Here is a 23,866-nt window from a genome sequence, read left to right as displayed (position 1 = left end):
TTCCCCACTGTTTGTCATGCGTCTTCTATTCAAAACCACGTTGTAGACTGCATGGGGAGGCAAGATGTGCACACCTGTACACTGAATATACAGACAGTATTTCAATGATTCATTCATTGTGTTGATCAAGAAGACTGTGTTGATACACAGATTGTGCAGTGTAGTTCCTTAGTCCAGAGTACACATTCTCTTTTTGAAGCAAGGGTTACATTGGCAGCTTAACAATAGGATGGCTGCATCTGTCCAAAGTTTTCCTTTATGTTTTCCTTGCAAGCAGTGACTCAGTGGCCAACAAATATAAGTGACATGTAAAGGGGAGATTTTTTTTCTTTCTCAGCCCAAAGTACAAGGTTATAAACTATTGAGATGATGTCTGTGCTGAAGAGCTTACACTGTCATCTGGAATGGAAGAGAAAGCCGACAATAAGGAGCTTTTATGGTGAAGCAAAGAATGGCCTGGAAGAGATAAGCTGTTTAGAAAACAGCGTGTCCCTAGGAATGGCTTGATTTCTGAGTGCATTGTGAGGACAGTCAGTAATGGGGGTGAAAAAAGGTGAATTGATGTGGTCACGTGTGAATTCTTTGTTTGGCCTCCACCCTGGTGATTATTCAACAGTATCATGCGAACCACCATTCCACTTTTTGACCACCAATCAAGCCATCTTGAAAAGTGCATTTAATTGAGCTGTCATGGACTACCTACTGTTAAGTCTTGGAACAAATTGGTTTGAATTGAGAGCAGTGATGAGCCCAGACATTCACACTGTTATGGTCATTTACAGCTGGCTGGGCAACTATTTAGTGTGTCCTGTCAGTTGTGTGTAAAAGTTGATGTGGGAGGGATACAAAATCAACCAACCTGCTTTTTTACTAGATGTCTGAAATGTGGCTGTCCATTTCTGTCAACTTTCTACTCCTATATTCAGCCATCTTCCCCTTTCCCTGTTTTATAATAAAGAAATTAACCATACCCTGACACGCAGCCAGCTAGGATGTGGAGACTGCCCAGTGGACCAGTTTATTAGTGTATTCACATTCTATGCATGCTAGCTTTTTTCATAAATTATTAGGTTGTTCAAAAGAGAGTTGCTCCAGAAGAGTGTCCTGAGAGTCGCCTGACATAGCAATAAAATGCATACAAAATGGGTTCCAAGTAATGTAACAAATCTGTAGTAACAGATGAAGTAAATGACTTACAATTATGGAGGGGGAGGGGACAAACGTATTATAGCTGTGAATACATTAGTTGGCTGGCATAGTCACATAAAACCTCTTCTCTGTTCAGGCTGTTTTAACCATGTGTGAGTGAGCAGAGATTTGTACTCTAAACAGACAGTCTCCTTCCCCTACCATCCTGTAGCTGTTTGGTGGTATGGTGGCAGGAAGGAGGATTTTAAGATTCTACAGGAATGGAGAATCTCGCCCAGAACGTGACTCTCAAAATGAAAAGGTTAATGGGGCTGGTGATCAATGGGAAGGAATCAGAAATCTGACATGATGGACCAGCCCTCCTCCATATCTCATGTTCTACTAGCCTCCCTTTGTGCTATGGTGGAGAAAACACATGAAGAATGTATGTTAAACCAGACATGGCTCATCGCGGCAATATAAAAAAAATTTTCCCCCACTTACCCAGACAGGCATTTTTTGTGAGTATCTCATACATCAACTTTCAGGACTGTGATTGGCAATGTTACAGACACAATGCCGCAGGAAGTGATAGGATAAATAGGCAAGTAGGCCTACCCACTCCTTTCACTTGCCCAGCAGTGAGGTCAGTGCTCAAGCAAACTGTGTGTATTCAGTTTTACAATAAATTCTGATGGATTTGCTTGTTTTTCTCTTCCTTCTTTATTATTATTTCCTCACAGCACAATCTTTGAAGGAGTTTGGAAGACTCATCGCCTCCATTGAAGATGAACGAGATCGAATGGTAAGCACCCATGTGACTTAATGGCTCACGATCACTCTGTGTTAGCAGCATTTATCTGAAATTTACCAATTTACCCCGGTGCTTGGTTTAAGAAAGGAAAAAAATAAACATGAATTCACATACATGTACCACCAAAGGATTCTGAAGCATTCTTAAACCATCATATATTATGAACATATAAGAAAATACAATTCATTCTAGTCAGGGTCATCATTCTTATAAGTTGTTTATAGGTACGTTTTTGTGATTTGTTTAATTTATTGGCTAGACCAGGGAAAAATTCTACTTGTAACTTTACATTGTCTTGTGCCACTCCAGTGAGTCACCTCTTTCCTATGAATTATTTATTTTTTAATTCATTTTTTATAGCATACCCATTTTTGTGTTTTTCTGCATGTTTTTTTTTTCTTATTGGCAAATTCCAGAACCTCATGGAATGCCCCTTTATTCAAAAAGAAGAAAGAGAGAGAGATAGATAGAGAGAGATACATACACATGTATACCATTCATGAGAGAAAAAGAAATGAAAATGCAAGGGATTAAGATCTCACAGATATGATATAAATGATGATATTTGCCCAGAGCAATGTCGGTGATGACACTGCAGTCACACAATTCATCCATTCACTCTATGAAGGGAGAGAGGAAGTCACTCACACACCAATAATGTGTGTTTACATACACCTGACTGACTTCCTCTGATGGAAGTCATTCTTATCAGCTGCTGATTTATCACTGTCTAATATTCCCCCGAGAAAAGTAGAAAAACATTGACTGTACACCTCAACAACAAAAAAAAAAAAAAAAAGAAATGAAAAAGAAAAAGAGAATGAAGACATCCTCTCACATTATGATGAAGAATATATGACAGCTACAGTTTAAAATTCTATACTGCACTGATCTTGTTTGTCTATAAAAGGCGCAGTCAGACTGGCATCGAGATTCGTGATCGAGAAGTTTAAGATCACGAAGTTTGGGTCATTGGTACGCGCGTGCAAGAAAGAAGAAAGAGCGTGCCGTTCGACGGCTAATGATTGTGACGTAACAATGCACATCTGTGCATGACAGTGGCCTCGCGCTTCAGAGACACTGGCCGCAAACAGATCAAGAAGTGTGACGGGGGTGAGGGAAATGTCCCTAGTTGGAGTGGGAAGGTTCGCGAGAAGTTTGTGGTCACACTGGCAAAATTTCAAGATCTTAAAGATCGCGATCTTAAACTTCACGATGTTTTGCCAGTCTGACTACACCTAAAGACTTGTTCTGATGTCAGTAGAAAACACTAGAAGTGATATCATCAGCATCCTCACTTGGCTATACACAATGTATGTGGTATTGATATCCCTGTTGTATGAAACTAGTGAAAGGGGCATTAAGCATCTTAGTTCCTTGTCCAATTTCAGTGAAACTTCTACCACATTTTTCATTCCATATGATGCCAATCAATAGAGCATGAGCTTAGGCTACATTTTACTTTAAAATGAAGGTGGGGTATAAAGACATCGACAGCGTTGACGCTGAACTAAAAAACAGGATGTGGCTGCCTCCTCATCCTCCTCATCCTCCTTCTCTTTCTCCTCCTGTCCGGTGTCATATTCTCATCTCAAGTCTATGGTGCTGCAATCTCTTCTCAGATGTCATTGCAATCTTTGCATCCTTGTTATAGTTTCAGCTTTCCCAGAAAAGACAAATTCTGAAGCAAGGCAAAACAAACCATCAACCAAACTTTTGATTTGATTAGAACTGATTTTTGCTTTACATGACCACTAAGAAAGCATGAATGCTTAAATACAATAAGCAAACAACCACGAGACCAATGTTTTGAGTTCCATCCCAAGGACTAGGCAATGAGGATAGTTCTTTGCCTCGGGGCTCAACCACTATAGCCAGGGGACTTGAACCAGGGACCTGATGATTGATAATTCATGGTCATATCCACTGAACTACAGCAGCGCCATCTTGGTTTAATCCTGGTTTGGGATAATGTTGACTCCAGTGTGGTTCCCTACATGGTTGGTGGAACCAAAGGAATGCATCTATACCCATAATCAGTCGCAGCAATATGAGTATCGACCAATCAAGTTACAAGGTTGTTGATTAACATGGGTCCAGTAATACCTAGCATAATGCGTCAACATGCCTGCCATGCTGATCATGTGTGCTGTGCGATTTTTCAATGAGTATGATGTCCTTGAATGCCTGTAAACCATTGAGTGTACCGTATTGAACATACCTAATAGCATTGAGAGGCTCTCTGCATGTATTGATGTGTTTGTGGATTTGATGTGTAAGAGCTCTACTATCTAAATGTGTTTACCTTCATATTTCTATTCCATCTGTCTACAAGTTTGTGCATGTCATCAAAGCACTCATTATTCTATCACCACCCCAGAGTCTAAAGTGCAAGGATTCATACCTGAGATATGAATTATCTTTGGTAATTAATTTCAATATCATGCTACAACAATATATATCTCAATTGCTAAATAAGCACAGTATGTGTTGCATGTACTCTATAGCTATTTTAGTGGGGTGCCCTGGCACTCAGTCATTTCAAATTCATGTAAAAGTCTCAATTTTGGTACCAAATTGAAGGTTATGATCTGTAGAACAATTTTGGTTTGAGTGTCAAGCATGTATCATAAAAAATTCAAAATGGCGGCCAAAATCCAAAATGGCCGCCAATTTCAAGGTTTTTTGCATTATGACTCGTAACTCTTGTACTATTGAGTCTAGAATGAAGATTTTGCTCTCTATACCTATGATTGCACATGTCAGGAATTGAATACGAGTAAAATGAACACATTTAGAGCACATCTTCAATTCAAAACTAGACTCGGAATTTGTCAAGACTGACAAATTAGGTGATCCGATTTTTTTTTTAAATCAATGATTCGAGTTTTCACCTGAGATTAGGGACATTGGTCGTGTGATGTTTGGATTCTCATTTTGAAAAGGGAGTCAGACCTGCCATCTTTGGTACCGAATTCCGTATACACTAACGGAAATACAGAATGAAGTATATTTGACCTTTGACCTCATTTTGTACACCCAAGATGGCGTGTAAGCAAAAAGTGATTATTTTATGAAATGATTCTTGTAACATGGTCTTTGCGTGCGCAAAATATGGGAAAGATAGGACATGTATTCACCAAGATACAGGATGAAACATTTATGACCTTTGACCCTAATTTACATACCCAAGATGGTGTCCGACCAAGTAGTTGTTATTTTATGAAATAATGTACGTGACATGTACTAAACATGTGCAAAATATGGGATTGATAGCCATTGTTGTTGTTCATCTATTGCACAGAAAGTAGTAGAAAGAAAGAAAAATAAAGAAAAAATTATGTTATTTTATAGAAATTTGAAGGAGAAGCATAAAAACATCAGAAAAGGATAAAGTAAGCAAAGGGAGATTAAGATTAACTAAAGAAAAAGAAGAAAAAAGGTGTTTTAAAAAATTTAAAAAAAATATTGGCAGGAGTGAGCCTCGAACCAGGGACCTTAGGATTACGAGTCGGATGCGCTACGCAATGACCTATTTCATTCTCCATAGGCCCTGTGTATTAAACAAAATGACGCTGCATCGAAGCCTCGTGCCATTTTCAACCAAGATTTTCGACGTGATGCCGACATCGTATGAAAAAATGGAGTGCACATTAACGATAGCCCAAAGTCTCAGCTACAACATACTAAAATCTGGGAGAAATTCACCGAAGCATAAATGAGCTAGTGCTCGAAAAAGAGAGTCATGTCAATTTTCAATGCCAGAAAAACTGCTCTCCCATAGAGATAACACGTAAACTGGTCAAATTTGACAATATTACTTTCAATCCATTTTTACGAGGTGATGCCGTCCTCCAATCAAAATGTTGTAATTATATTAATGAAAGATCATTTAATAAGCTACAACATACTGAAATTTGGGTGTAAATTGGCAACGGATAAGTGAGATACGCTCGAGTGAACTTGAATTTTGTTGACGTCATTTTGAAAATTTACTTTTTTATTTTATTAAGAAATTTAATATCTTTTAATCATTTTTCAGCATCGCCAACCCATGAAATGACATGTACAACTCATCAGCTTTCAGAATATGTAAAGAAAATTGGGGGTCACCGTCCATCCTGACGAGCAAAATCGGATTTAAAATTGGCGGTTTTTTGGCATTGTTGCACTGTATATCGCCATTGACGCGCGCGCGGAATTTCAACTTTGACGGGCCCGTATGACGTCATATTGAGTCGGATTGACTTGAAACTTGGTAGAAATATTGCTTGACATTTCAGGCATCCGATAAGTGTAAAAAAACGGGAAATTTCAGTTGCATATGAGCTGTGCATGCGTATATGTGCGCGCGCGTACGCGTCCGTCCGATTTTTTCAATTTTTCAAAAAATGCTCCAAATGGTCTGAAACGTGTGCAAAAAAAAATTGAGCTCGATTTGAGCATACAAGTATTTCGACGCGCGCGTACGCGCACGTTTTAAGAGAAAATGTGAATTTTGAGAATATGAGTAGAATCCGCATAACTTGAAATATATGTGACGTAAATTTCATTGAAAAATTCCATTCCATTAATGAGATATGAATGAGAATGTGTTTTCATATAATGACGTCATAGTGACGTCACGGTCGACTGATCACTATGATTTTATTAGACCCGTCGTCTTTGGGACATGATACATATATGGCATAAGTTTGAAATTGATAGGAGCAGTACTTTCTGAGCTAACCGATACACAAATTTTGCGGAGAAAGAAGAAGAAAAAGAAGAAGAAGAAGGACAAAGAATCAGTACAGATACAGAAGGTGATCCGAGAGGATACTCGGATCACCTAATGACCGCCAAAATCCAAGATGGCTGCCGTTTTCAAGCTTATTTGCAGTATGACTCGTAACTCTTGTAGTATTGAGTGTAGAATGGAGATTTTGGCCTCTATACCTATGATTACACATGTGAGGAATTGAATAAAAATAAAATGAACACAAATAGAGCACATCTACTAGTCAAAATGGCCGCAAAAATCCAAGATGGCTGCCATTTTCAAGCTATTTTGCGTTGTGACTCGTAACACCTGTACTATTGAGTCTGGAATGGAGATATTTGTCTCTACACCTTTGACTACACATGTGAGGAATTGAATATGAATAGAATTAATGCAATTAGAGCACATCTTCTATTCAAAATGGCTGCTAAAATGTAAGATGGCTGCCATTTTCAAGCTATTTTGCATAGCGACTCATAACTCTTATACTATTGAGTCGCTATGCCTATTATTGCACGTGTCAGGAATTGAATAGAAATAAAATGATCACAAGTAGAGCACATCCTCTATTCAAAATGGCCGCCAAAATCCAAGATGGCTGCCATTTCAAGCTTATTTGCTTTATGACTCGTAACTCTTGTATTATTAAGTCTAGAATTTACATTTTGGACTCTATACCTATGATTGCATGCATTATCAATTGAATGAAAATAAAACGAACACAATTAGAGCACATCTCCAATTCAAAATGGTTGCCAAAATCGAAGATGGCTGCCATTTTCAAGCTTATTTGCAATGTGACTCGTAACTTTTGTACTATTGAGTCTAGAATGGAGATTTTGGTCTCTATACCTATGATTGCATGTGTGGGCAATCAAATAAAAAAAAAAAAAAAAACACACAATTGGTGCATGCATTCAATTCAAAATACCAACCAAATCCAAGATGGCTGCCACTTTCAAGTTTCCTTTTTTCCGCATCATGCCTCATAAGATTCATACTTATGCTGTTGGTAATAACAGTCTCTCCGCCAATTTTATTTACTTGTATGAGGAATTGACTGCTAAACAAATAGACATCATGGGAGCATATCTTCTTTCATTATTTCATGAACAGTTGCTCTAAGAAATCCGTCCACAATGCATTAAAGTAACAGAATGGTTGACAAATTATCCAAATATACATATTTTTGTGGTCGCATTGAAAAATGTTGTAGTCTAGCAACTTCTGGCATGTAAACACAATCTGACATGTGCACTTCAGCTTTGTCTTCACACATTTGCACTGAGAGCAGGCATTTGGGCAGGTGCACTTCGCATCCAGGTGAAAAACATCCTTAGCGAGGAGTAGCATGGTCCAAATGGGAAGCAGCTTGCAGTCTTCTTTTTTTCATCCATGGTTCATTGGCCAGGTTGTTGGCAGGCATCACTAACATTAAGGCTGGCTTCCAACGACGCTTGAAAACTGGCCTAGCGCTCATAGACCTTTCATCAGCATACGGCACAGTGTGGAGACGAGGTCTCCTTTTGAAATTTTCTCAAATCCTGAATTGCCAGACTTCTCTGCGCTGCTTGTCTTTGGTCTAAAATTCAGGGTCACTCTGGGTAAACAGACCAGCTCTGTGTTGGTTCCATTCCTTTTCAACATATACATGAGTGACACGCCCACCACTTCATCCAGGAAATTTACTTTATGCAGGTGACCTCACCCTTACATCTCAAGGAAGGTCCTTGGATGACATCAGCCAAGTCCTAACCCAAGATCTGAAGACAATGGAGGAGTACTTCACCTTTTAGAGACTTAGCGCCAACCCTTCAAAGACTACCATTACTGCTTTCCATTTTAGTAACCATCTTGCCAAAGCTAAGCTGAAGGTTGCCTTCTGTGGCAAGCCTGGAAGCATAAGGAGTTTCCAAAGGACCTTGGAGTTATGTTAGACCGTACTCTCACTTACCAAGAACACCTAAAGAGAGTTGCAGACAAGTTGAAATCACGGGTCAACATCATCAGGAAACTCGCAGGCAACACTTGGGGTTGAAAAGCCAGTACTCTCCGTACTGCAACACTGGCCCTCGCCTACTCAACTGCAGAGTACTGCTGGTCTTCGTTGGCCAAAAGCTGCCACACAAAATGAGTGCACTCAAGTCTACCCTCTTCACTGGCTACCTGTTTTGGCACACATCACTCCCCCTTCCTACGCAGGATGGAAAGGATGGTAAGTGTCGCCAATGCCATCAATGCTGACCCTGACCTCCAAATCCACGACGACCTGAACAACTTGCCATCAATGCGCCTGAAATACCGCAGCCAGTCTAGATGTTCCTTCCATCACGCTGGAACACATTGACTCCAAAAGTGAATGGCGCAGATGCTGGTCTGATGCTGTCTCGAACACAACTCAAGTCACGTGCAACACCATCACTGACCTGACTTTAAAGCCAGAGGGCTTCAACCTCCCTCAGAAACAGTGGCTCACCCTAAACCTCATCTGAAACCTCCATGCAAGGACATATGTCACCGTCTACACAAATGGGATTCTCGGCTAGCCCAGCGTGTGACTGCGGCCATCCTTTCCAAACTCTGTGCCACATTGTGGAAGACTGCCACCTGCCGAAGTTCCCAGCAGGGCCCAAAGAACTTATTCAAGCAAGTACGCGATGCTACCATGAACTGGATCTGCAGCTTAGATATCAACCTATAAGTCTATAACCCCTCACCTAACATAACTCCAAGGAGAAAAGATCTATAGACATGTGGGCTGTTACCCAGGCATTCGATTGAAAAACAATTCTCTTAGATGTGGATACAAAGCATCTCTGGATGGAGGAATTCTCTCCACGTCCATAGTCTTCTGTGAGAACAACTTTACTTGGACGAGGTCAACATCATTGTCTTCACATGATTCAGTAAAGTAAAGGATTGTCAACAATACTTGCAAATTGTCCCATGGGAACGGCATTTCATGCGTCAACATGCAGCGGGATCGCTTACCCTTGAACTTGAAGGAAGAAGTACTATCTGATCCAGTTTATGCGTGGAAAAGGGTCATGGCATGCACACTGTCGCACCCAGGTTTGTGGCTATACTGTTCAGGGAGATCATTTAGTTGTATTTCTCATTTTGAAGGAGATCCAAATTTCTTTAGTCGGTTTCGACTGGAGCGTTGATGTGATGGAAATCACTTAGAAGGATTGCGACAACATTAGTGTCTCCAGTATACATCATTCCAAGTGATGAAGAATAGAGAGCATTGGGCAGATGTACTACGACGTGTGTCACTTTGCACTGATCTATCGGTGAACCGTTTCCAGCATGGAGCACTTGATTGCCTGACATGACATAGACACTCTGTCATCAGCAAAATGCTCTCCTATGATCTTACTGGACAAGAATGAGAATAAAGATCCTCCTTGTTGCTATCATTTGCTAGAAACTTTTGACATGACAATTTCCCGGAATTATTGCGGAACCAGATACTCGTCATGTGCCCTTTCCAAGTTATTCTCTTGTCCCTCCTTTGCTTGATACTGGTCCCAGACAATCTCTAATCTTGGCAATCACTTCAAGTTGTGGCAAATACCTGGGCAGAACATCTTGTTTAAATCTGATGAAAAGTTGTTGCCTCGGACAGTTATACCAGGAAGTGAGCGTATCAGTGCTACACCGTTGATGATAATGATGTCGTAACAATCTGGTGCGAGTGGTTCCCTGCTGACATGAATGGCACTATCTTTTGTATCTTCTATGCCAACAAATCTGACTTGGTACAAGAGTTGAGCTTCCTTTCGTATGACAATGTAGGTGGGTGTGGGGAAGATTCATAATGAAAAACTCTTCCCAATCCCCTCCGCGATAGTATAGTAGGAAAGGTCAGCTGCCTTTTTATGCAAGGTTGTACAATGCGTGGTCAACTACCAACACAGGGACTTGGTGTAGGTCGGGGTGCGCAGTTTTCTCTTTCACCCGTTTCACTTCATGTGAAATCATTCATGGAGAGGCGGCCTTTTCATGGTGAAGTGGCAAGGAGGCTTCAATGTTTTTGCTTTTTGGCCCACTGGTGGTGCAAACATGTACGATCGAGGAAGGATGGGTTCACTGCTGCATGTTCCTGCTTTCTATGAGTTGATTCGTAAGCATTCTCTGTCCAACCCAGGCTTTTGTGATGAGTTAAACTGAAATATTAAGACGCCAGTTCCCTGGAAGGATGAGCTTTATTGCAGTATGTGGTGTGGGACTGTTATCCAGGACTGAAACTGTGAAAATGTCTTGATGCAATTTGTAGCACAGTCTATACAGGTTTTGTTCCTTGTTTAATCTGCAACAGCCAACGACAGCCTCTGCAAATCTAGATTCATTGCTAAGGACTTTGTTGTGTGACACGCTGAGACTATACTTGTTAAGTAGTTCCACCAAGGAGGTTTGAGAGAATGGAACCACATTGTCTTATTTTCTTTGAAACAATGTTTGTGAAAGAATTGACGAAATGAGAATCAAAATTACTTGACTGGACTTGCCACTAAGCTTACATGATAATCTATAAGGAACTATACTTGATCATTGTACCACGGAATGAAGCAGAAAATGATAAAATCTGCTTTCCTGGAGGACACAGTTTCAAACATTTCGCATGATATAGCTCTGATTTACACTTTTTCACATATTTCTGGACAGGATTGACTTTAGTTATATGATTATGTTTTATCATTAGGTGAAATTTCAGGTCTTTGATGATTTGATTGTCCATCTATTGAAAACTGACAGCTCATTATATAATTCAAGCCAGTTGGAACACCATGCTCTTGAACTTCCTTGGTTCTACAGTCCAGCTTCTTGCTCCTTGTTTGGGAAAGCAATCTGAGGAACAAAAACACTGGAAGAGGCAGCTCACATTTCAGATTCGCAGAAAGAGAAGTCATATTTAGCATGGCTTTCTGACTCACAGAGTATCTTCCGGAATTCTCTTTATGGCATTGATTTGGGTTTTGAGAGGAGTTGACGGAAGAAATACAGAGCTATGTTCTTTGGAACCTTTTGGGGAAAAAAAAAATCATCAAACCTGAATGCGGTTTCTTCATCCCAAACAGCTTTATTGAGAATAAATGCTGCCATTAATAATATACGTACTGCCTCATCCACGTGGTGTTCGAGTTGCATCTGATATGACCTTTTTAGCATCTTTTAACAAACGATTTAAACTAGGTCTTTCCTCTGTCAAACTAGGGATGTGTTCTGGTATTCTTTCCTCTAGGCGTGTATGGTTGACAGTTTTCTTGATCACATATTGTTCTAATGTTTCAGTCATCATCCGTCACATCAGGATTTGTACAACTTGTTGTCTCAGATAGATGAAAGCAGGTATACTTTATCACAATAGTCACGTGGGTGCGCTAGCAGTTCCAAGACCTTTCTTTGGAGTATAATGCCTCTGTAAAACATGGAGCTATTGACCCCCTATTCATCGGATGTGCTGAAAATGTATTTTAGGACATTTCTGGAAGATTTCGCTGTAATTCTTTCCTTATTATCATTTCCTTGTGATTATTTCATTTTTATCAAGTGTTTTGATTGTGAGATCATGTTGTTGCCAAATTTTTACCTCCACGAAATAATCCTTATTACGCTAAAATCTCGTTCTTCAAAATAATCCCCTTAATCGAAAAATTGAATTGAATTGAATTGAATTTATTTATTCAGCATAAAAACAACAGAGAAAGACATTGATGAACAATCATGACAGACACAGAGAAAAAAACATAACTTTGGAATACATAAAGCTGAAGGGAAGCAGCCAACGAGGAATTAAGTTTCCTTAAAATCTGGCCGACCCAGAAAATCAATTTAAAAAAATGCATTGGTGGTAAATTTTTCATATTTATAAAAAAAAAAAAATGAGATGAACTGATATACCGTTGCAAGACAAAACATAAAGCAATACAGCATGATACATGATACACTACATTTACATTACAAAGACAATACGAACAAAGTGAGTTACAATCATTAGATAGAATACATGTATTGCCAGCCAAGCATGTCAAAAACTTAGGAATTATAATTTTGTATCAAATTCTCCTTAAGTTTACGTTTGAATACATTAAAAGAGGTAACTTTACGAATATCATCTGGTATTGAATTCCATATAAGCGGACCTTGATAAAACACAGATTTCTGAAATAACGATGTTCTTACTTTTGGCATATGAAAATTCTCAGCGTTTCTGGTATAATATGAATGAATATTGCAATTTAAGGTGAAATAATGTATCAGAGAATCGGGTAAAAGCTTTCTATGCCATAAAAACATAAGATTACCTAAAATATACTTATATCTGTCATACAACTTTAAAATCTTTTGGGAATTAAAAATTGGTGAAGTGTGAACTAAATAAGTTGAATGGTTTATAACCCTTATTGCACGTTTTTGCAGTTTAAAAAGTCTGTCTATGTATATATTTGCAGCACTACCCCAAGCAGAAAGACCATATTCAAAAAAAGGCGCAATAATTGCTACGAAAGCTACGACTATAATTTTTAAATCTTTTTAAGATAATAAAGATACCACTACCTTTGGAAATGAATGATGTTCCTAGGTGTACTGAGTTTGTACTTAGCTCTCTTTTGTATCGTCATGTAGGGTAGCCATAATGTGCCCATTTTTATCGCGCGCGTTCGTATCTTGTTATCTACTATCTTTGGTAGAAGTACAGATTTGCGGGCGCGCGCGCTCTGCAGTACTCGCGTGCTATTGGTAAAGGTACGGTAACAACGGTACGGTACGGTAAAAGTTGTGCCAACGGTAAGCCCTCTCTTTACGTGAGTATTTTCCCAGTAGTCATGTCAGCTTTGCAACGGTTTTCAAACGGTAATGCTTGAATGAAAGCAGATCGGTAAGACAATATTTTACCAGTAAGGAACGGTTTTCCCGGTAGAGCATTAAGTTACTTCATAGCGGTAGTGTAGCATACTGTACACATGAATGTATGCCATTTATACATGCATAAAATTTGCTATATATGAATGACTGCAGATCTGACACCGTAACAGAACGCCTGATCACATTTAAATAATCATATATAATAATATATATATTCACATATATATTCATATAATCATATATTCATATATTTATATATTCATATATTCATATTATGGACCTGTTGATCATTTGTGATTATTTGTAATTATTTGTAATTATACAGTTACAGACAAGCTTGATTTCACATAGACCATGTACAAAGTACAGCCGGGCCAAAGGCGGGGCCTAAGGCCGGACCCAAGGCCACGGGCCTTAGCCCAGAACCAGGGGCCCAGAGCCCAAGTGGGCCCAGGGCCGGGGGCCCGGTGGCCCAGGGGCCCGGTGGCCCAGGGGCCCGGTGGCCCAGGGGCTCACGGGGCCCAAGGCCGGGCCGAGGCCAGGAGCCTAAGTGCTGGCCCAAGGCAGGGGGCCCAGCCAGGGGCCACCAGACTGAGACCACTAAGAGTACCAGTCATGACTTGCTGCGATAATGATGTGACAGGCCTGTGCATACACATATTATGTAAATACACTGTACAGGGCTGTGCATATTATGTAAATACACTGTACACTAACTATAGTCCCAGTCGCTGTATAAGTCGCGACAGGTTTGTACCTGAGCAGCCCACAACACAGAGCAAACACAAAGCAAATTCTACGATTGCATTTAGTTTTGATACTTGACATCATTTTTTGTCACCTCAAACGCATCAAAGACAATCTTTATTAATGAGACTTCATACCGTACCTGTTTTCCTGGGGTTATTTGTGGGAATTCTGCGATCTGGGTACTATTCACAAATCTAACAACATGTGAAAATATCAACTCCTGATCATGTAACGTGCATGTGTACATTTCTGTGTTCACTGCTGTATTCCATGAACATGAATTCAACAACTACTGTTATATCCTGTAATATGAGCTGCCAGGACAAAACTCACATACGTTCTGATTCTGTATAGCAATCACTTTCAAAGCAATGTATTGATACATTGCTTTGAAAGTGATTATTTCATATTTTATATACATTTTGTCTCTAAATAATTGTATTTTTTAAGGAAAAAAGCTTAAAAGTGGAATTTATGTAAATTTATGCAAATTAAGCAAAAGGCATTAATTGTTTTTATTTCTAATTGTGTCCAATAATCTCATTACCCTTGAAAATATCAGGTTCAGCACTTAAATCACTTCAAATGGAGAGTTTTATCCAATTTTTTGACAAAAGTCTAGAAGTTGGCGGCCATCTTGGATTTTGGCGGCCATTTTGAGTATTTCTTACTTGTGTGCTTGACACTCGAACCAAAATTGATCTCTAGACTATTACCTTTACAATGGTACCAAAAATTAAACTTTTACATCAACTTGAACTGAAAATCAAAACTAACACATGCAAGGCCCCCCACTATTTTCCATATGAATGGAAAAGAGGACGACTGACAAAATATCTCTATCTTTGTATTTTTTTCTCCTTTTATTGTCTTGTTTAAATAATAATGATGATAATGATAAAAGTTGCAATTTACAGTCTTCACTGCTTCTTACTGATATTTCTAACTATTTTGCAATATCAGGAACTGCTAAAGGTAGATCGGTCAATATGTGGATCTGTTGACATCAACATGGGCAGTGCGTACAATTGGAGGGAGTTTGAATTGATTTGAAATGGGGCCATATCTGTGCTCCAAGTCATGTCCTTGGAATTGAATCAGCACAGAATCAGAGTCCCATAACTGATCCCAGATGTTTTCCAGACAAGGTTATGTGCTCAGTGGCAATGAGCCTGTTTCACTTTGAATCTTCCTACCACCCTCCCATTCCTCTTCTCCCACTTCCTTTGTTTTCACATGGTGTTTCCCATGTGGTAGCAAGATGGATACAGGAGAGAAAGATAAAATTCTCTGTGATTCATGGAGGATGTTTCACACTCGCAAATAAACTTGCTAGATTTCATGTATATTATGTTCTTAGAATCATTGATGGTTTAGAGTTGCAGAGTTTATAGGCACTAGAATGAATCTCCTTGGTGGTAACCATTAAAAGGATGGTATAGCTTTGATTGAGATGGGGTTTCAGGTTTCCAACCTTTTTTTTTATGAGATAATGAGAAACATCCTATTAAATATTATAAAGAGCATACAATTCTAAGAGGAACTGAAAATTTATTTGATTAAAATTGGTTATGAAATGACTGAGATATCCAAAAAGAGGTCCTAATAAAAGATGGGACCCAAGTTTTAGTAGGACCTCCATGTTTTACTTTTTTTTTAATATCTCAGCCATTTCAAAACTGATGTTCATCAAATAAACTTTCAATTCCTCTTAGAATTGTATGTTTTTAAATATTTTATGAATAGTTTCTGATTATTTAACAGAAAGATAAAATCTGACTCCCCTCAACAAAAACTATACCATCCCTTTAACTCTAAAGATCATTTCAGACAACAGCTGTGTGACAAAGGGCATGGCCTGTTAATCAAACATGCATCTCTTGATTCACTTTAGTGCAAGAGCACATTATGTTAGGTATGGTATGCACCATTGTGGAAGAGAATAGAAGGTCAGACTGGGCCCCTCCTCAAGTGTGTTCTAGAGGTCAAGCTATCTAGGTTAGAATGTGCACCCAGACTCGAGCAGAACTCATTTGGAAAACACCTCCCGACCACAATTTACAAAATATAATTTGAGAAACGTGTTCGGGGAAGAACGCAATTCAAATTTGCAATTAGATTAATGAAAAAAATGTTGAATAAACAATGAAATGTGTTCAGAAACATGTTTATATGCAAGTGTGAAAGCCCTTTCACTTTCATGTTGCAATGGTTCAGTGATTATATCCCTCTTTTGACACCTACCCTGTGAGAGTCTGAACCACACACTACACAGGGACTATCCCATCATGGCAAGGAGTAGAGTGGGTTCAACAAACCACTGGAGGTGCCGGTTTCCTCCGACACGCCCCACCAATCAACCGTGGAAGCAGCGGGAGAAAGTTATTGCGCCTAGTTTATGGTGTAGCAGGGGGCCAGTATTCGCGTATCTCATTCCAGTGGTCTATAAATCTTCACAAAAACTGTAAAAAATAAGTATTTTAGGTTTGTGAATCATTTTGAGTAATTCTGGTGCATTCATGAACAAAAATGTTGGTAAAAATACAAATATGTGGAATTCTCTCTACATCAGTCCACTACTGTGACATAAATTCTTGTAGTACTCCTATGCAGCTGTGGCAGCATGTAAGGCTTATTAAAACTTTACAAATTGGTGACCTTTTTACCAGATTGTAACTTTTCCTCAAATTAACATATGTGTTCTTCTAATATTTCTGCAGTAACTGAAGCCACATGTGGATTTAGGGTCAATTCCCCTTTGAAGATGAGATTCCGTATACATTGTATGTCATGAATAATAACCATATTTCTCTTCATTCTCATTCTCTTCACCTACTTTCCAGCTGGAGCATGCCAAAGACCAGCTCATTGTTCCCCTGGAAGACTTCAGGAAGAAGGAGATTGGTCAGGCCAAGGTATGTGGTGTATGAATGATTGTAGGTATGCAAGAGTCAAGAGTAGCCAAGGTATGTGGTGTATGAATGAATGTAGGTATACCAGAGTCAAGAGTAGCCAAGGTATGTGGTGTATGAATGAATATAAGTATACCGGAGTCATGAGTAGCCAAGGTATGTGGTGTATGAATGAATGTACAGTTCAGCCAGCGATCAAGTTCCCCCTAGATCGCGATCACGGGCAATCAGTGATCGTATACGCGATATGTCGCAATCAATTGATTGTATGCAATTCGGCATACAATCAATTGATCGCGTATACGATCACTGATCGCCCGTGATCGCGATCTAGGGGGAACGTGATCGCTGGCTGCACTGTAGGTATACCAGACTCAAGAGTAGCCAAGGTATGTGGTGTATGAGTGAATGTGGGTATACCAGAGGCCAGAGTGGCCAAGGTATGTGGTGTATGAATGAATGTAGGTATACCAGAGTCAAGAGTAGCCAAGGTATGTGGTGTATGAATGATTGTAGGTATACCAGAGGCCAGAGTGGCCAAGGTATGTAGTATATGTATGAATGTAGGTATACCAGAGGCCAGAGTGGCCAAGGTATGTGGTGCATGAATGAATTTAGGTATACTAGAGTCAAGAGTCATTGGAATAAATGGATGATGATGAGTCAGCTTGGGTGAAGAAGAGGCAGGCTGGACAGACAATGTGTGCTCTGATTAAAGCTTCTCTAGGTGTTATCAGAAAATAGCAGGCAGTCCCTGGGTTGATAAATGCAATGATGATAGTAATGTTGACACTTATGATGATGGGAATAATCTTAAAATGAGCTGTATGTTAAAAAATTACACAGACTAAGTCTAATGCCTCAGGAAGCATACAATATACATTTGTTGTTGCTATGTTTGCCAAACTTGTGCAAAACACGGGTTTCACTGATCATTTTCTATTTCTACTAAATGCTTATAATCAATTGTTTCATTTCATTTCACACATGCATGTTCCAATGCATGTTTTTTTATTTTCATTTCCAATCAAACACAGGTAATACACTTTGACATGATTACATATATTGGAACATAATAATACATATTGGTTCATAAAAGAACTTCATGGAAATGAAAATTGAGAGGCTGCTAAAAAGCGAACTTGTAGATAGCAGTCCCCTCACTTACGTTACATTACTACAATACATTAATTACATATGACTTTATAACACAATACAACGATACATGTACCGTACAAGCTAATCATTGAAAGTATACAGTTTTCATTCAATCGAATTGGATGGTTACATGAAGTATACGCTTTCACGTGTATTCTTCTTTATTTCAAGTATTGCATTATTGTCTTACGGATATTTTCCCCCAAATGTTCAATGTTCCCACTTGTGACAGCTAATAACAACAATCCTTCTTTGCTGAACTGATTTCTGTTATCTTCCAATGTTTGACCACACAGGAGGGAAAGAAGGACTTTGAGCGGCAGACAGAAAAGTTTTGCAAGTCTCTGGATTCATACGTCAGTCTGTCAACGAGGAAGAAAGAGGCATCATTGCAAGAGGTACTTAAAGGATCTTCATTAAATTTCCTGTTCTGATAGAATTTAGGAGGCAGAAATCATTTCGTTTGCATCACACTGTTCTAGAATTGTGAAAAGTTCTGTGATGATGATGTGCTAAAGGGGAGGGGAAAGTTTTGGCTGATTTATTGTCGAAACCTCCTGTACAAACCAGGAGAAAGGTTTTGAAGTAATGATATAATTTTCTCATCTCATTTGCACATGAGATTATGATCGATCTCACTCTGTTGTAAAAGCGGGAAATGTGAAGCTATTTCTCTGTTTGAGAGTTAATGTCTTATATGCCTGAACCATTCTTAATGACTCCATTCTTCCTTTAAAATCAACTTGGACATCCTGGATTAGATTTTCCCTTTAAAGAAGAATTGGTCTAGGAGGAAGATAGGATGGTGTCCTCGCTGGAAGAAGACCCCCCAGCCTACTGGCCTAGTATCCTACCACCTTTGCTGGTAATTTCCAGTGTCTGCTGCCATAGATCTCCAGTGTCACATTCGATAGTAGAAGGTGGACGTTAAAAGCTGTCAGTAGCAAAATGTTTTTCTGCCATAGATTAAAGTAGGTACAGGCGAGTGGTGTGAGTGGGTGTGTAAGTGGGGGAAGAGGGGGATTCTCATATGAGGAATGGCAGCGGCAAGCCCCCAGATTGGGTGGATTTTTTTTTCCCTTCAAAGTCAGACTTTCAGCAGAGCTTGTGAAATATGGAGTGAATCATAACAGGGTTGGCATAGTCTTAAGGGTCCAGGTCCAAGGCAAGGGCAACATGGGGTTGGTTGGCAACTCTTTAATGATATAAAGTAAACCAAGCACTCTACAGTACAATTTTGATCATTGCTAGTTTCCCTAGCCCATCTTCACATCAACCAACCGTGTAGCTATATCTAATTGGTCATTGTTAATCTCAATAAGCCAAAAACCTTGAATTAAGCCTTTCATGGATTTATAGCTATCTATGAGTGTTCAATTACATTTTTGTGGATGAAACAGTGCTTAAAGGGCAACAATTAAGCACTTTACAAGCTAAAGAACCAAATATCTGTCCCACTTACTTGCAGTTTGCAACATCACTAGGATATGCTGCTGTCGACTGCATTTTCTCTTCTTTCTGTGAATCTTTTCGTAGTGAATTTATAACGAAGTTGCTTGGGATGTGGTTTTTAAAGTAGGACTATTACTAGTTTGGCAGGACTATTATATAGCTCTCACTGCATCATGCCTAAAGAGGAGGAGACAGGATGTGGTGAGCAAAAGTTTCAGAGAAGAATTTTTTTCTCCAGGTGCTTGTAACATGGCAACCAGACAAGGAACTTAACACCCCCACCCTAGCAAGTATTGTGTATGTATTATGTGTGTGCTTAAAGCCTGGTGCAACATTGGGTGTTTTCCATTTGACTTGCCTGAACATGATGTTGATACGTGTCTACTTTGGAACAGTAACATACAGAGGTAGCTTTGATTCCATATGCTGTAAAACCAGAAATTTTCAATTGCACTTTGATTTAATTGCACCTGATAGTTCTTGTCTACACTATATGCACTGAATGCCAGTGGCAGTTGGCAAAAAATTCATGCTACGAAAAAGGCCATCGGCTTCAATATTCACGAAAATTTCATGCCACGAATATTTCTAGTTTTACAGTAAATGATCATGAGTCTCTTTTTGAACTGTGAGCACAAATCTTCACTAAGTATCCTCTTTTGCCACACACATACTCACACACACACACACACACACACAAAGGAATACAATTTATCCTATTCATCATATTATTGTATTGTAGTCTTGTGGTAACCTATCAATGCTGATTGTCAGGGGAAAGAGGCTTGTCAATGCTACATTCATCAACCAAAAAAAATCCGGTAACCTTCATGATTATTCTATTTTGGAATCAGTGGGAAAGTTGCGAAATGATGACATTATTCCTTCATCCTATTCAGTGGTCTTTTGGATGAAAACAAATAAAACTTTCTCTTAACTGACCGATAAATTGCCCTTCATCGACGTAAATACGGCGTATAAGTATAAAGCGTATAACATGAAAGTAAAACTATCCTATTAAAGAACCCTTTCTTGTTATGTATTATTGTTTATTGCAGTTGTAGAATTTTCAAAGACCACTTCATGATTTTTGTAAAGTCATTACAATTATCAGTCAAAATTCATATCAAATTTACAAGTGGTCTTAGATTTTGGCAACATGTTTTAGAAAAATCCTCTTTCTCTTGAACATTGGACATGCTCGCAGCACTAACAACAATACAGTAGTGTACAACAGGCAAACTGCAGATTGCTGTTAGATATTTCCAGGAAGCTACTGGCACTCTGTGCCTGCTTAAAACTTTCGACCTCCATTCCAAACTTACGAGTGCACGTTTTGCTTTGATAACTAGTTACGGGTATAAAGATTGAATGCATTGGAAATCTTAAGTCTTTTCATTCAGTCATATAGAATATATATACACAATAACTTCGACAAATCAGATACAACTAATATTGTTTGATTTGTTTTATGTCACTTTGTATGATCAAAGGAGATTTGACCTTGATTTCTGTAACTCTGTGGTATATTATGATAAGTGGGGGAGTAATGTCAACCAAACCAGTAGGTATGCAGGAAGCAGAGGTTTTTCTTGGTAATTGGACAGAAATCTACTCTTTTTTTTTTCTTCTGGTATTTGGGGATTGAAAGATGTCAGAACAACATTTGTGGTAAATACCTAGTCAGCCATTATATTGCAAAGGCAGTGCTATGTTTTGAACAGTATACAGAATTCAAACTGGTATAGTGGTGTGGTTTGGGATACTATTTCTGCCCATATTTACAACACAAGGTGCTCACATGTATACAAATGTAAGTTTCATAAAGCCAAATTACAAGTTACAGTTTTAAAGACCCACCCTGAAAATAATGCCATAGCCCATGCTTTCATTTCATAACAGATCTTAACATTTAAAAAAAAAAAAAAAAAAATTAGCTGTAGACAAACATTGCAACTGTCACATCACTTCAAACAGTATTTTTCTCACTAGATGAATATAACTTTTGAAGTCCCACATATTCATATTTGATTTGCTTCAGATTTTAGCATACATATCTTTGTCTAGTAGATAACTTTGTGTGAAGGAGCTTGAGATCTCATGCACAAATGTTTGGAAAGTTGAAGAGTCAGTGGACAATTTTTAGGGAAAGTGAAAGTAAAACTGAGAGCACAAGAAAGGGGAGTTGGGGTCAAGTTTGAAGTATTGTTGATGGGGGGGGGGGGGGGGGAGGGGGGAATCAGAGTGAGAGGCATATGACTTGGAGAAACTCCTGTGTGATGTTACCATGTGGGGGACCTCATTCATCCAGCATTCATCAGTTGATGTTTCAGTGAAATCCCAGGGAATCCAGTCACTCAGGAAATTGTGAACGTGAGGTGGCATCACGCAGGGACTTGCAGCTTTAGTAGAGGACCTAGAAAATAAATATTGAACACGTATTGGTGGGGTTTGCATGATGAAAAAGGGTTCAGTACAGTCTGTAAAGTGCTCACAGTAAATCACAGAGCAAATATGCTATGCGTTTGTATGTTGAAGATAAAAAATAATGGATCAATGCAATTAAAAAAAGTGTAGCAGGCTTACTGGCACTTCGAAAACATTACTGAGATTTTTTAACATTTCTTTTTTTTTTTCTACTCGATAACTGTAGGTTAATCAGGAAAAAATGACAATGACTTTTTTCATTTTGATTGTGTCATGTTGCATGTGCGGGACTCTAAAATAATGATACAACTTGCCATCATGTTTGTTGTTTGTTTGTTTGTGTTTTTCTTAAAAACTAACAGCTTGTTTGCCTGCTTGTAGCACTTATCAGCAGTGCTGCAGCTCCTTTGAATATTGGTAAATTATACACCACTATAGTTGCCATGTAAAATGGGGAGGTTTATATCCAGAGATTTTGAATGCCCATTCCCATGCATACAGCATTCCAATATGCCTGTGCTTGTTTACCTTGATTTAAAAGGTCAAAACAATGTGTATGATAGTGGATGATGATGATGATTTAATTCAATTTATTTCATATTTCTTTTTCAAAAGAATATAACATAGCATACAAAAATTACAAATGATCTTGAACACACAGTAGTTGACAGTATGATGAAAATTAATGTATTAACGAGTACAAGCATATCTACAAAGTTTCACACTAAGGCCGAAAAAAAAAAGAAGGTTGTATTGGCGTAACATGAGATTTTCAAATAGGGTCGGTCGGGCGGATTTTTTTTTTTTTTTTTTTTTTTTTTTTTTTTTTGCTACCTGCATTTTACGTGTAAAACTCGTGCTCAGTAAACAGTTACAACTGCTGCACCGTATGTGCTGTGTTCATCTATTCTACAAATCATTTATGAGGCTGATATTACTCAAATTATACCCCTTCACAGAATTTAAAGATGTTGAAATCCCTATTCTGTATGTTTTCACTTCATATTTTACTATTTTGACTTAGATAAGATAGATGCAAATTGACCCGTATGTACGATCTTTTCATCGCACACGGCGATCTCTATTACAGTCCCACATATACAGATTCGTGTAAGTTCTCCACACAAGAAACCTATGGCAAAACTGTGCAAAATACATTGCAGTCTAAATGCTAAGTATACACTGCGTCCGTATTGGAAACAGATGACGTACTGATCAAGCGAGGCTATGCGAGGCGCTAGCGAGATCTCTCCTTCGTACATCTGACAGCCCCAGAGCCGTTTCCACTTCCGGGTTTTTTGCGATCACGATCGCAGTCAACAAGATACTTGATATCGATAGCAAGAAAAAAAAAATAATGAAAAAACATAGGGTCGGCGGAATTTTTAGGGTCGGGCGGGTTACGCCAATACAACAATTTTTTTTTTTTTTTGGCCTAATTATGTAATATGTTACATTGTCCATACTGTGAGGAAGCCCTAATGCTTAAGCCATAGTGGAATAATGGTGTAATCCACAATGGTTCACCCCACCCCTTCAAATGTTAATCCATGCAGGATGTTTAATGTAAAATACCCACCATAGTGGTGA

General features: G+C 38.8%; 1 protein-coding gene across 1 annotated transcript in view; it reads left to right on the top strand.

Moving 5' to 3' along the window:
* LOC140234716 (rho GTPase-activating protein 26-like) overlaps positions 1-23,866 on the top strand; it is a 146,151-nt gene that overhangs the window by 52,505 nt on the left and 69,780 nt on the right. The window contains 3 exon segments of the mRNA XM_072314750.1: positions 1,872-1,933; positions 17,171-17,242; positions 18,694-18,795. Coding sequence (XP_072170851.1) covers positions 1,872-1,933; positions 17,171-17,242; positions 18,694-18,795 — 236 coding nt within the window.

The sequence above is a fragment of the Diadema setosum genome, chromosome 11 (assembly GCF_964275005.1).
Source record: "Diadema setosum chromosome 11, eeDiaSeto1, whole genome shotgun sequence".
Taxonomy (NCBI): Eukaryota; Metazoa; Echinodermata; class Echinoidea; order Diadematoida; family Diadematidae; genus Diadema; species Diadema setosum.
The sequence above is the reverse complement of the archived record's forward strand: the minus strand, read 5'-3'. Positions and strand labels throughout refer to the sequence as shown.